Source organism: Schistocerca serialis, chromosome 7 (assembly GCF_023864345.2).
Source record: "Schistocerca serialis cubense isolate TAMUIC-IGC-003099 chromosome 7, iqSchSeri2.2, whole genome shotgun sequence".
Taxonomy (NCBI): domain Eukaryota; kingdom Metazoa; phylum Arthropoda; class Insecta; order Orthoptera; family Acrididae; genus Schistocerca; species Schistocerca serialis.
This window is the reverse complement of record NC_064644.1, coordinates 499,958,116-499,972,126: the sequence shown is the minus strand read 5'-3', so window position 1 is coordinate 499,972,126 and position 14,011 is coordinate 499,958,116. Positions and strand designations below refer to the sequence as shown.

The 14,011-nt window shown below is 41.3% G+C and overlaps 1 protein-coding gene across 2 annotated transcripts in view; it reads left to right on the top strand.

The window, feature by feature from the left end:
* The window catches only part of LOC126412375 (semaphorin-2A-like), a 1,156,194-nt gene that overhangs the window by 1,060,918 nt on the left and 81,265 nt on the right, over nt 1–14,011 (top strand). For both annotated transcript variants that reach the window (XM_050081946.1, XM_050081945.1), the window contains one exon: nt 13,258–13,385. In XM_050081946.1, coding sequence (XP_049937903.1) covers nt 13,258–13,385 — 128 coding nt within the window. The remainder of the gene's footprint in view (nt 1–13,257; nt 13,386–14,011) is intronic.

The window sequence follows — 14,011 nt, the reverse complement described above, 5'->3', positions numbered from 1 at the left end:
TACACGCAGTATCATAATGTAGTAGCAAGATATTGAGATATCATAAGGCAAAAATGTCAAAATCAACTGGTGTTTCTTACATCTTAAAGATTTCAAAGTGCATACAGAGAAAAATTCTACTTACGATAGGAAAACAATCATACATACACAAAAAATGGAGAATGTGCACGGTCTGATGCCTAATGACAAGAAAAGCGACCTGCTAACCTTACCTTGCCGGGCACTTGCCAACAAAAAAAATATAATCATCATCAGTAAGTGATTATATAAATATCTGGAAATGGCATTACAGTGTGATAGATCGTAAAGTATGTTCATGCAATAAATGGTTTAATATTGGAAATATAGTGATTGCCCTTGCTTTTTCTGGTTCTGAAAGTTTCGACGTGTACTACATTGGGGTGAGGAATGCTGCGAATTCTATATGGACCTGCGTATGGAAGCTCAAATTTACTGCATCTACTTTTTCCTCTGTTGGATAAATAATGTGTGCGTACTAATATCTTCAGTCCTATGTGAAAGTCACGGCGTGTTCAAACCTGTTTTTGTTGTCTTCTCCGGCGCTCTGCGGTTCGTTTGATGTTGTTGAGTGAAATGTCGATTATTTCATGGTGGCGTAGTCGACGAGATTTAGGAAAAGATACTAATTCTTCAATTTTGTTAGGTGGTTCAACATTTTTCAATATAACAGTCGGAGATAGCATAGTAGATTCATTTGGTATGGAGTTAATTACATCCTGGAATGAGAGTCTGTGTGTATCCCAATCAATATGTTTTTTATGGCAGTATATTCTACATAGTTTACCAATTTCTTTCATTAGTCGTTCACAAGGGTTCGAAGAAGCGTGATACTTGGATATATAGATCGGAGAAATGTTTCTAACTCGTAACATACGTGTCCATATTGCAGATCGAAACTGTGGTCCATTGTCAGAAATTACTTTTAATACATGTCCTACACGGAATAAAAAATGTTTTACAAATGCATTCGAATAGATTTAGCAGTAGCTTTGCGTAACGGACAGAAGGTAACAAGTTTCGAAGTGAGTTCAACAGCGACAAAGATGTAGCAAAAACCTCTATTAGATCTGGTAATCGGACCAAAAATGTCTACAGCGGCCCGTGTCTCAATTTAATCGGTACAGTTGGATGTAACGGAGGAATATGTGAAGTAGTGTCTGATTTAGCTTTCCGGCAGATTTTACATGACGCTAAAACTCGTCGAATACGTTTCTCCATGTTGGCAAAATAACAGTTCTGTCTCAGTATAAGAAAACATTTCCTTGCTCCATAATGTGCGTAACTTAAATGAGTATACCAAATTAATTTGTTAACAAGCTCGTCAGGAATACATAATAACCAGTTGTTGCTGTCAGGGTGAGAGCGGCGAAACAGAATGTTATTCCGTTCAGTGTAATGGTTTCTAATGGTAACGTTATTTCTATCTTGCCAAAGGTGTTTAATTTCATTCCACACGTTGTCTTTGTTCTGTTCTTGTGCTATGTCTCGTAATGACGACGAAATGAAATTTTCAAACGCAACTTGCTGAATATACATGACACTAGAATTTGCTTGGCAGAAGTTGGTTGCGATGTCTTGCTGATTGTTGTTAAGAGAGCGGGATAGTGCGTCTGCTACAATATTTTGTGTACCGGGAATGTGAACAATTGTAAAATTAAATTCCTGTAAATAAAGTTTCCACCTGCTTAATCTGTCATGTGTAAATTTAACGGAGAGTAAAAACTGTATAGCTCTATGATCTGTGTAAACGGTAGTATGTCTTCCATAAAGAAAATGCCTAACTCTGGTAAATGCCCATACAACACATAATGTTTCAAGCTCTGTAACAGAATAATTGCGTTCAGCTGGTGACAGAATGCGACTTGCAAAAGCGATGTTTTTAATTACTGTGGTCCGTCTTCTTCAATTTCCTGAAAAATGTGTACGCCTAAAGCGGTGTTAGAACTGTCAGTGGCAATGGAAAAATTTCTGGTAGGATCTAGGTGTGATAAAAGTGGTGCGTTCAACAAAGCTTGTTTAAGATTGACAAATTCAGACTGTGCTTGGCTATCCCAGGACCAAATAGCGTTTTTACCCGTCAACTGGCATAATCTAGGGGTGTCTAAAGCAGAGTAATGAATAAATTTACGGAAAAAGTTGATTAATCCCAAAAAGCTGCGTAGTTGTTTCTTCGTCGTTGGAACAGTAATGTCACGTAAAGCTTGAAGTTTTTCCGGGTCAGGCACAATACCTTCTGCTGAAATTACATGTCCAAGAAATTTTATGGGAGTTTTGCCGAAGTGCGATTTGCTAAGATTAACCGTCAATCCTTGTGCACGAAAAGTTTGCAACAGTTGTTCCAGAATCAAATTGTGTTCAGACCAGTTAGCTTCTGCAATAAGGATGTCGTCTGCATATGTTGTGATTCTGTCTTTAAGTTCTGTCGGAAGTATAGTATTTAAACCGCGAATAAATGCTGCTGAAGAAACTGTTAAACCGAAAGGGAATTTGCAAAACTAGTCACAGTCACCAAAACAGAGAAATGCTGTGTACTTCCTGCAGTTCGGATGGAGCTGAATTTGCCAAAATCCCGACTTCAAATCTAATGTGGAATAAATACCAGTACCCTGAAATTTCTGTAGAGGTTCTTCTAGTGTCTGTGGGCGATCTGTTTCATTAATAATAATGTCATTGATGTGACGCGAATCAAGTACGAGGCGAAGTGATCCATCCTTTTTCTTAACAATGTGGAGCGAGTTTATGTACGGACTAACTGCCGGTTCAATAGTACCTTGGTCAAGCATAGCTTGCAATTCTTTCTTAACTTGTTCTCTGTGAATTTACGGAATGGGATAATGTTTGGCATTAAACGTATCATGCTGTTTAACTTGATATTCATACATGAAACCGGACATAGTACCAGGGATGTTGTCAAAAACTGGAGATAGTTGAGCACGTTCGACGTCTGTATTTGCACTGCTTTGTTTTACTTTATCACAAATTATCTGCATAACGTCATAGTCAGCTTCGTCTGGTGTATTATAATTGTGTACGTACGTATCGGTGAACAATGTCAAATGACAGTCTATGTTACGCGATGTAGAAATGACCTCTGTTCGATTTATTGCCTGTTCATCTGCAGATAAAGCGTGCTGAAATTCTAATGCCAGTTGTACATTCTCATCCTTTAACATTAAATAGGAATTTTGAAAGTCAATAATTGCGTCATGTTGTACCAGAAAATTCGTACCTAAAATAACGTCTGTTGTCAATAAGGGAACAATCGAAAAATTTGAGTGGAACGTATGACCTGCAGTACAAAATGATAAGAGTGTCTGTAATTTTACATCTACTCCTTTACTAGATATTGTTCCTTTTACTTTAGTTTTGCCTAATGGTAACGTAGGAGAAATATTCTCTTTGTTACATTCGGTGAAGGTTTCTTCATTTATATCTGACATGGGTGATCCAGAATCGATTACTGCTGAAAATGTGGATAATCCAATCTTTACTTCAGTGACAGGGCGGGAAATGGTTTTTTGAGTAACTTGTTTTTCATCCAAAAGAGTGCCTCGGATGTCGTCAAAAGTAATAACATTTTCGTGAACAAGAGTCTGTCTGTCAAAAGTTTTGCTTACTTTGCTGGAAGATTCAGTCTGTACTGTATCTAGTCAAACTCTGCCGTGCTGTTATTTGCGGGAGGATGCTGTGGCATTGCGACTATTTGTACTGTTCTGTTATTCCTTCCTGACGTATTAGGTTCGGGATGATACCGAGTGTCTGGTTCATTCATGATAATCTGTTGTTGCGGATGATTCTGCTGTTGGTAAGGCCGACTGTTAAGCTGAAAACTATGCTCATTACTTTTACGTCTGTCATGATAATCATTACTATACGGCGCGTTGCAATAGGAATTGAAATGATGTGTCTTCTGCACGTAGTGATTTCCTTGTTGCTGTGGATTACTGTTTGGTGGAGCCGACGCTATACGTGTAGGCGGCGAAACATTAAAGCTTGGTTGACCTTGCAGACTACATTGTTGGTTAGGTATGTTAACCGGCTGGTTTTGATGCTGTTGTGGGGAAAAGCCTCTATTGTTGCCCAAATGTATTTGCTTTTGCTGATAATTTTGATGATACTGATAATTAAAATGTTGTCTGTTATTAAAATTCTGGTGGTTGTCAGTCCTGGAGCGTCTATCACCTTTGCTATTGAAATAGCGTGGTTGATCGTAATGACTATATGTTTGTTGGCCTTGGTTATGATGTGAAAAATTTTTGTTTATGAAAGAATAGTCTGATTGCTGAACTTGCAAAAGCTGTAACAGATCTCTGAATGCCGAAATATTTTCTTTCTGCTGTCCTGTTAAAAGTGATACTCTTAACGATCGTGGTAATTTAGAAATACACAATTGGATAAGTGCAGATTCACTGTATGGTTCACTTAAGTACTGGTTTTGTTGGACCATGTGTTCAAAAAATTGCGTGACAGTGGGAAAATTTGAGTTCTCATAATTCGGTAAACTAATTACTTGATCCTTGATTCCGCGCTGTGTCGTCTTCGACCAATACGCTAACAGAAAAGCATTCTGAAATTCTTCTACCGAGTAGCATTGTCTCGCGATCGGTCTCATACGAGTTGCCGGTTCGCCTTCCAAAAAACTGCAAATAAATTCAAGTTTGTGTGTTACGGGCCAAGTTGCAAAACTAAATGGTTGTATCCAATCCAAGGGGTGAATCTGTGTTCTGTCATTCTTAAATACCTTAAATTTTCTCACGGATAGAAAGTGCTTGTAATCAAAATTATCATCTCTGAATGTCTCAACAGGTTCAGGATTGTATGAGAATCTATTTGTCTGTGTCTGTTCAGATTCTAAGTCACGTACTCTCTGTAAATTACCTAAATTATACTGGCTGTGTGAGTGTGAGAAATGTTCGGAAAGTGGCGTATGCTGTATCGTGTTAGAGGTTGAGACATTTTTCATCTCTGTCACTTCTTGCTGTAAAGATGACAATTTTCTACGTAATATATTATTGGACGAACTTATCTCACTGATTGTTTGCTGTATGTTTTGGAATTCAGGTGTCTGATTAAACGAAACTGGTGACGTATCGTCTGATTTGGAGTTATTGTTATTTTCGATAACGTCAATACGACTGGCCAATTCATCAAATTTTTCAGTCAGTGCTTTTACCAGATCGCCGTTTTTAGTGTCATAAGCATTAATTTGTTTCTGCATTTTACGTGTGGTTTTGTTTAATTTCTTAACGTCTGCTTTAATGTCATCGGGATCCTGTATTAATTCTAACTGTTCAAGTCTGTTGCTCATTTCTGAAAGTCTACTGTATATATAATTTACAAAGTCTGAATATTAGTATCTGTTTTTGTTTTTAGATCGGATATTTCACCATGCATTTCAGTGTTCAACTGTCTGATAGTATTGATTTCGTCTGATGCTGGAGCAATGTTGTTGTCTGCGTATGTTTTTGCTTTCGTAAATAACTTACGCTTATCTTCCTGTCTCTGTACAGTAATTGTTTCCATGACTTGTTTCTTTACTTTATTCTGTTTCTGTATAAATTTACGGTAACGCGTTTCACTGTTCTGTGGGTGGTGATTAAAACGTTCGTCAATTTGGCTGTTCTGTTGGTCAAATTTCGTGTCTAATTTCGCATCCAGTGTGCGTGAAAGTTCTGATGACATTAATTTAAACTCGTCGCGTAACAGTCTTGCGTTTTCAGAACATTGTTTAGCGACTGCACTAATTTCATCTCTAAGTAATTTAGTTGTGGCAGCATGTGTATTGCGTATCTCTTCACTATTATTCCTGGCGCATGCATTAAATTCCTCACGTAATTGTTTTTTAGTTTCATTACATTGCTCCGCAACGGCTGTAGTCTGTTCAGTAAGCTGTTCAATAGAGGTGTCAAGTTTTTCATTAATTTGTTTGAACGACCTGTCATGGTTTTCATTCGACTGTTTGAAACTTTCATTAAGTTGTTTGAAATTGTTGTCTTGTTTTTCATTCGACTGTTTGAGATTTTCATTAAGTTGTTTGTTAGATTCATTGAGTTGTTGTTTGAGACTTTCATTAAGTTGTTGTTTGAAATTTTCATTAAGTTGTTGTTTGAGATTTTCATTATTTTCATTAATTTGTTGTTTGAGATTTTCATTAAATTGTAGCAATAATGCCATAACTCGATCCATGCCAAAATTAGCTGCTGTATTCTCTGTGCTGTGTGATGGTGTATCTGCATGTGTCACGTTTTGTATAACCATTTGGTCATTGTCTGATTCACAAAAAGGTTTGCCAATCGGATGTGCACTGTTGGTCACTACATCGGAATCAAATAAATTTGTCGTGTTTTGTGTATATTGTTCACCTTCGTTAGAAACATTTATCTGTTCATTGTATAACTTTTGCAAATCAGGTGTGTCAAACTGGGCAGCGTTCATTGTAACGGAAAGTGTCGCGTCATCGATTGTCGTTAAATTTACAGTGGACACAATTGAATTTGTTCGCTGATCTTTAAGATTAGAATATTTACTGGTGGTCGGTACGCACTGATTGTCTGTAACTGGAGGATTATCATTAAGACACTGAGTGTCGCTAGTATTATCAGTCAAATTTTTCAAGTCCGCTTTTTCACTCATTACGGATCGCGATGTACTGTTAGCAGTTTTTCGCGGCATTTTCACATGTCAACGATAAGCACAAAATCAAACAAAGACAAAGCAAAAATGGAACAATTACAGTGGCAACCAAGAGCAATAAATTGCCGATGATCTGTGAAAGAAAGAGTGACAAATTAGTAAATGCGTCGCGCCAGATGCAAACTACCTTTAAGAATAGTGTAAATAAGAGCGGATTTATAACTGACTACTTCTCAGAAATTCACAAAGAAAATACGATCTTGGCCGGCTGTCAACAAGTGTAACCTCCCCAGAAAAAATAATATGAATAGTATTCACATTTAGTGTCACCTCCCAACAGAAAAGTTCCGGAACCTCCCAACAGTAAAAAATATAACTATAACATTGACATTTATCGTAACCTCCCAATAAATAAATTGCGTAACCTATCAATAATATAATGTGACTAATCTGTCAATAAAAAAAGTTGTGGCTCACTTATAACCGTTCAATAATTGACTTTGAATTTAAACTGGTGAATTTTGGACGTCAGCAGCGCTGCGTCATGGCCCTGAAAGATCATTCTGAATAAATTGAAAATTCTTACCTCAATAAGGTCGCCGGATAACGCGTATATATCTGCTCCTATAAGAAATTTTTCTGGCACAGCCCTGTGCAATGCTGGCCGATAGATTTGTCATGTATAAAAAGAAACAACTGATTTTTCTTTACAATAATCGGGATGACCATGGATTGGAGAAATCAGTAAGTTCTTTAAATTGAGATGAATGATTATCAAAAGTTAATTTTTTATAAGAAAGATTATTATTAAGAGATTTTTTAAAAACATTTACATGGGGCTTGACATAACAATAGTACATATGCGCGAGGCTGCTTTTAGCTTATATTATATCGCTCAGGCTCCGCCATCGCTCCCCACGACCGGCCCAGCCAACTGCACACACACGACTGCTCGCTACTACTACACAGTTCCAACTGCATACAACACTGCTCTCTGGTCAGAGATTCTCTTACAGCTTACATATCGCAGGCAGCGCGTGAGCAATCCATCGAAATTACATGTGCTCGAGTGCGCAAGTAACAAATTCCTTAATCATGGACCTCTTACAAGATCATCTACAGAACTCGCTATGTTGCTTGCACAACGTTTTACATACATTTTCAAAGAAAAATTCTGACCTGCTGCTACGAGCAAAATAGCACCCTCTGTGCCGGCAGAGATGACACCACGTCAGAGCATGCACAGTCGAAAACAGACAGCTGTGTTCCTTCTCTTGTTTGGTCGTAGTATGGCTGACCATCATTTCAGCACTCGACACTAGTTTCTAGTCACTACGGAGAGAGCGTTACAAAACGTGTTTTCGTTCATTTTATTTGCATGATAGCATGCATTCGAAGATAAATGCCGTAATTTTTGTACAATTTTTGGCTCGCATTCAAAGAGTAGTGACATAATTTTAGTGCAGTATTTACAGCGTGCTGTAGCGCATTAGCACAAGATCACTGACCGCCATTGACTCCAACCACTTTTAGAGAAATTCCAATGCATGCTATGTGATCAGAAATATCCGGACACCCCCAAAAACATACTTTTTCATGTTAGGTGCATTGTGCTGCCACCAACCGCCAGATCTTCGTATCAGCGACCTCAGTAGCCGTTAGACATCGTGAGGGAACAGAATTGGGTGCTCCGCTGAACTCACGGGTCCATCCCTAGGTCCACTGTTTCCGATGTGAAGGGACACGTACGGCACAAAAGCGTACATGCCGATCTCGTCTGTTGACTAACAGAGACCGCCGACTATTGAAGAGGGTCGTAATGTGTAATAGGCGGACATCTATCCAGACCATCACACAGAAATTCCAAACTGCATCAGGATCCAGTGCAAGTACTATGAAAATTAGGCGGGAGATTTGGATTTCATGGTCGAGCGGCTGCTCATTAGCCACACATCACCCTGGTAAATGCCAAACGACGCCTCGCTTGGTGTAAGGAGCGTAAACATTGGACGACTGAACAGTGGAAAAACGTTTTATGGAGTGACGAATCACGGTACACAATGTGGCGGTCCGATGGCAGGGTGTGGGTATGGGGAATGTCCGGTGACCGTCATCTGCCAGCGTGTGTAGTGCCAACAGTAAAACTCGGAGACGGTGGTGTTATGGTGTGGTCGTGTTTTTCATGGAGGGAGCTTGCACTCCTTGCTGTTTTGCGTCGCTCTATCACAGCACAGGCTTACATTCATGTTTTAATCACCTTCTTGCTTCCCACTGTTGAAGAACTTTTCTTGGATGGTGACTGCATCTTTCAACACGATCGAGCACCTGTTCATAATGCACGGCCTGTGGCGGAATGGTTACACGACAATAACATCCCTGTAATGGACTGGCCTGCACAGAGTCCTGACTTGAATCCCATAGAACACCTTTGGGATGTTTTGGACCGCCGACTTCAAGCCATTCCTCACCGACCCACATCGATACCTCTCGTCAGTGCAGCACTCCTTGAAGAATTGGCTGCCATTCTCGAAGAAACTTTCCAACAGCTGACTGAGCGTATATCTGCGAGAGTGGAAGCTGTAATCAAGGCTAAGGGTGGGCCAACACCATATTGAACTCCAGCATGACCGATGGAGGGCGCCACGATCTTGTAAGTCGTTTTCAGCCAGATGTCCGGATACTTTTGATCACATAGTGTACGACCGCTGGATTAGAATATGTTTACTGCAAACAGTTCAGTACGTTCGATGCAACTGACCATTAACAATTTTTCGCCGAGAATCTCCGTAACAAACTGTAATATGATTCGAAATTAAAATAAATAAATAAAAGAAAACTAACAAGCACTGCTAGGACTTTTGCTATGAGGCTTCTGTTCTAAATTAATTATGTATGTAGGCAGTTAGTCTATTGTTTTACGGGTATCAAAATATGTGACATAAATGGCCGTATCGTTTGACTGCATCCACATAGAAGCTATACGTTTTTACACCATCGAGGAACCGTAGACTTCAGATTTTGACACAGACTTCGACTTGATAGCTCTACCAGTTCCTGAGAAAATTGGATCTTAACACTCGGACAGACAGACAGATTAACATCATAAGGGCTCCATTATTACCAACCGAAGAACGGAAGCCTAAAAATAGAAGTCTCTGCGGACGCAATGTAATGTCTTGACTTCAGTGCAAACCTTTTCAAGCCGTCTCGTCCACTAAAACCACCGTCCGGCTATCTACTTGGCTCCGCAACTTAATTTAAAGCCTCTGCCTACTGAAGGTCTTCAGACTCTCTAAACTGTAACACACGCCTAGAAAACCAGCAAACCGTATAATTCCACGCTGTCTCACGGGCATGCAGAATGCACTTTCACTTCTTTTAGACTAGAAAAATAACTTAGTTCATCAATCAGGATCACCAGCTACAGACTTCAGAAAAACATTTCGCAACACGGCTTTCGCCCCAGGCGCCCCGTAACTCCACGAATGCTGCCGGCCATGACCTCTAGACCGCGCCACGAAATTATTTAATGTGGGAGCCCTTAGGACTGAGTGGCATGCAGGAAGTTTTATTGGTCGTTTCCCATTCGCCTGATCCCTCTACCGTAAAATACTGCATACAGCCACGGCTTTTCAAACGTTTACTCCTCAAAATGTCTTAGTCGTAATGGGAAAACCACTCGCTCTTTAGCCAACCCTTCAGGTCTTCTCCTTAACCGACTTAGTGGCATCAGAGAAACACTGGTCCGTCACTTACAGCCTCGAGAAATTTCCTTCGACCCTCATTTCGAAAATAGCCACAGGAAGAGCACACACACGTAGCCGGGATGGGATGTGTTACAGGCCAGGAGATGTAGGGTGAAATGAAATGTATAGGGGAGAAAAGAGTTAAAATTTAAACAAGCAAAAGATATGATTGAAAGTCAGTATAGCTTCGTACACTTACACAAATGGGTGCTGTGGTAAGTAAAAGGACCACCGGAGTTGGTCATCGTTGTTCGTTTTCAGTGTTGTTACCAAGTCTAATACGTCAGATACTGAAGAGAGGAAGGAAAGTTGGGGTTTAACATCCCGACGGCAACGAGGTCATTCGGAACAGAGCAGACACTCGGATTGGTTGAGGGTTGGGAACGAAATCGACCTTGTCCTTCCAAAGGAACTATTCGGGAATTTGCCTTATGCGATTTAGGGAAATCACGGAAAACCCGATTACGAGTCCATTGTGCTAACCACCATGCCACCTCGCTCGGTATCAGACCTTGAATGATTACTGAGAAGAACATATGAAACAGCATTATTAGCACCTGGCAGAGTTGGAAAAGGTCAAAATGGCTCTGAGCACTATGGGACTTAATGGCTGAGGTCATCAGTCCCCTAGAACTTAGAACTACTTAAACCTAACTAACCTAAGGACATCACACACATCCATGCCCGAGGCAGGATTCGAACCTGCGGTCGTAGCGGTCGCGCTGTTCCACACTGAAGCGCCTAGAACCGCTCGGCAACCCGGCCGGCTCGAAAAGGTCCTCCTTGTTGGTCCCCATTAATTCGTCTGGAAGAATCGTGTAAAATCCACAATCGTGGGGCATTCCTACGTAATAAAAAATGGTTCAAATGGCTCTGAGCACTATGGGACTTAACATCTTAGGTCATCAGTCCCCTAGAACTTAGAACTACTTAAACATAACTAACCTAAGGATAGCACACACATCCATGCCCGAGGCAGGATTCGAACCTGCGACCGTAGTAGTCCCGCGGTTCTGGACTGCAGCGCCTAGAACCGCAAGGCCACCGCGGCTGGCCCTACATAATAGGGGCCCTATGTTAGACTACGTGGGAACATAAGGGCAGGCATATTTGTGGTCAAGGCTCCAGTCAAGCACGTCCGACTACCACAAGGGATGAGTGCCGTATTGTCCATCGTGTTGTTAAACATCTGCAACTGCCAGCTGGAAGCAACCATTGATCGGAGACTGACAGCAGGCGAGCTAGGGAACTGCCGATCCAACCGATGGCTATCGTTAGTACCACAGCATATGCGTTTGCATTTGAGGAGGTGTCGTTACTGGGAAGCAGAGACTGCAGATGAATGCCCTCGCTTTGTGTTCTACCATGTATCGTGTTGTGCGCTATCCTGGATGACCATCGGCGGCGAGTATGCCGTCGACGTGGGGAGCGGTCCCCTTCTTAAAGTATTTTGCAGAAGTACAGCGGAGTTACTCCTGGAACATGGTGTTGAAAGCCATCGGGTATGACTTGAAGTCACAGCTGGTTGTGATTGAGGGAACTCTGATGATACGTCACGGACACACTGCGTACTCATGCCTTATCTCTCATGCGACAGTATAGTGGTACCATTTTTCGACAGGATAATTCTCTTTCACACATGGCACATTTCTCTGTGTGATGTTGAAATACTCCTGTGACCAGCAATATCGCGGGAACATGTGTGGGTCCAGATTAGACGGCAGCTCCGTCCAAGTGCTAGTATCCAGGATATCAAGGACCAAGTGTAACAGTTGTGGACGAACTCGCCTTAGTACAGGATCAGTACATACATTGAGTTCAGAGAGTGTACAGTATCAGACACATAATGAGGTTTATAATGTTTGATTCGATTTCGTAATCACTGAAATAACATTTCGTATTCTCCCTACCTGCGAAGTTTCGTTTCATTTCCTCATCCCTTCCTGGCTGCTTTATTTATTCATTTTTTTTCAGCCACTGTAATTGTTGGGAAGGTCGACGTAGGAGATACGTAATATGCTGGACGTAGCGCTAACGTACGCATCAAGAGATTAGCGCGGAATACTAAAGTTGAATTACATACTGTATGTATGCATGTATGTATTTATTGAAGTGGGGACCTGGAAATGACGGAGAGGCTCCGTCCCCGCCATTGCCCTGAGTGGTACACAACTCCACAACAGGCTACAGCAGTTCACTCACCCCACCACCGCCCCACACCGAACCCAGGGTTATTGTGCGGTTCGGCCCCCAATGGACCCCCCCGGGAACGTCTCATTCCAGACGAGCGTAACACCAATGTTTGCGTGGTATAGTAATTATGGTGTTCGCGTACGTGGATACAGTATTTGCTCAACAATCGCCGACAGATTGTAACTCAGGCGGAATAAGGGGAACCAGTCCGCATTCGCCGAGGCAGATGGAAAACCGCTTTAAAAACCATCCACGAGGTGGCCGGCACACCGGACCTCGACACTAATCAGTCGGGCGGATTCGTGCCGGGGACCGGCACGCCTTCCCGCTCGGGATGCAGTGCCGCAGACCGCACGGCTAGCCGGGCGGGAATCATATACTGACATTAAAAACGCTTCTTGCATGTATTTAGAACAGACGCTTACATTTCCTTAATTTTTGGTGTAAGATACGATACCGCAGCTTAGTTCACATCTACAGCTCTACTTGTTTTTTTTATAACAGTACACTGGTTTAATCAGTTTTGTATTAGTGCACTTACGTAATAATTATGCTGTTCAGTACATTAGAGTCTGTACATTTTCCAAGTTGACCTAGATGGTTATCATGTAACATTTTTTTTTTTTAATTCTTGTTGTGTCAATGCCGATCCTTGCGTTTGCAGGCACTGGGTCCGTGTACAAGGTCGCCCAGTGGTTCGATCCAGCTACCGGGGAATCCTCGTCAAGTCTCGTCGACGTCTTCGACGTGACACCGGGAGAAGCGATCCACGTCATGGATATCTCACCACAGGTACGACATCACAGCCGACACAGTGGTAAGGAAATGCAAAACAGTAACTGGCTTCAAATTTCAGCTAAGGCAGTCTGGTTTCACAGTTCTGCTGTGCACTCAACATAACTGTAGTCCAATGTTCAAGAGTTAAATTTCATAAATTGCCAATTCTGGATACAAGGATGTGGTTTGTAAGACAATGCAATTTTATTCGAGTTGGTAGTGGCACTCATTGTAGTAGTAGTAGTAGTAGTAGTATTCGAGAAGGAAAACACGAAGTGTATTGTTACTGAAAAACACAAACGGTTCTTTTCCAGACTGCATTTGCCACTTTCACATTTATAATACGTACGATAATGCTGTGAAACGCTTTGCGCCGCGGAATTAACTAGCACCAATATTTCTCTAAAGCCAAGTTTACGTAGATGGCTCTACACCAAACTGCAGACGACCGTGCAAGTTGATTAATGTCTTCATGGAACTGTATGTCATGTAGACTTGCAGGTATTGATTTTATCCTGAAATGTTACGTGTGTTCATTTCAGTAACGGTCTTCTGACTTAGGCGTTTTTGTTTTACGCTGGACGTTCATATAATCAGTTGCACATCCTCCCGCTCCCACCTCTGATTTTTCAGTATACTGA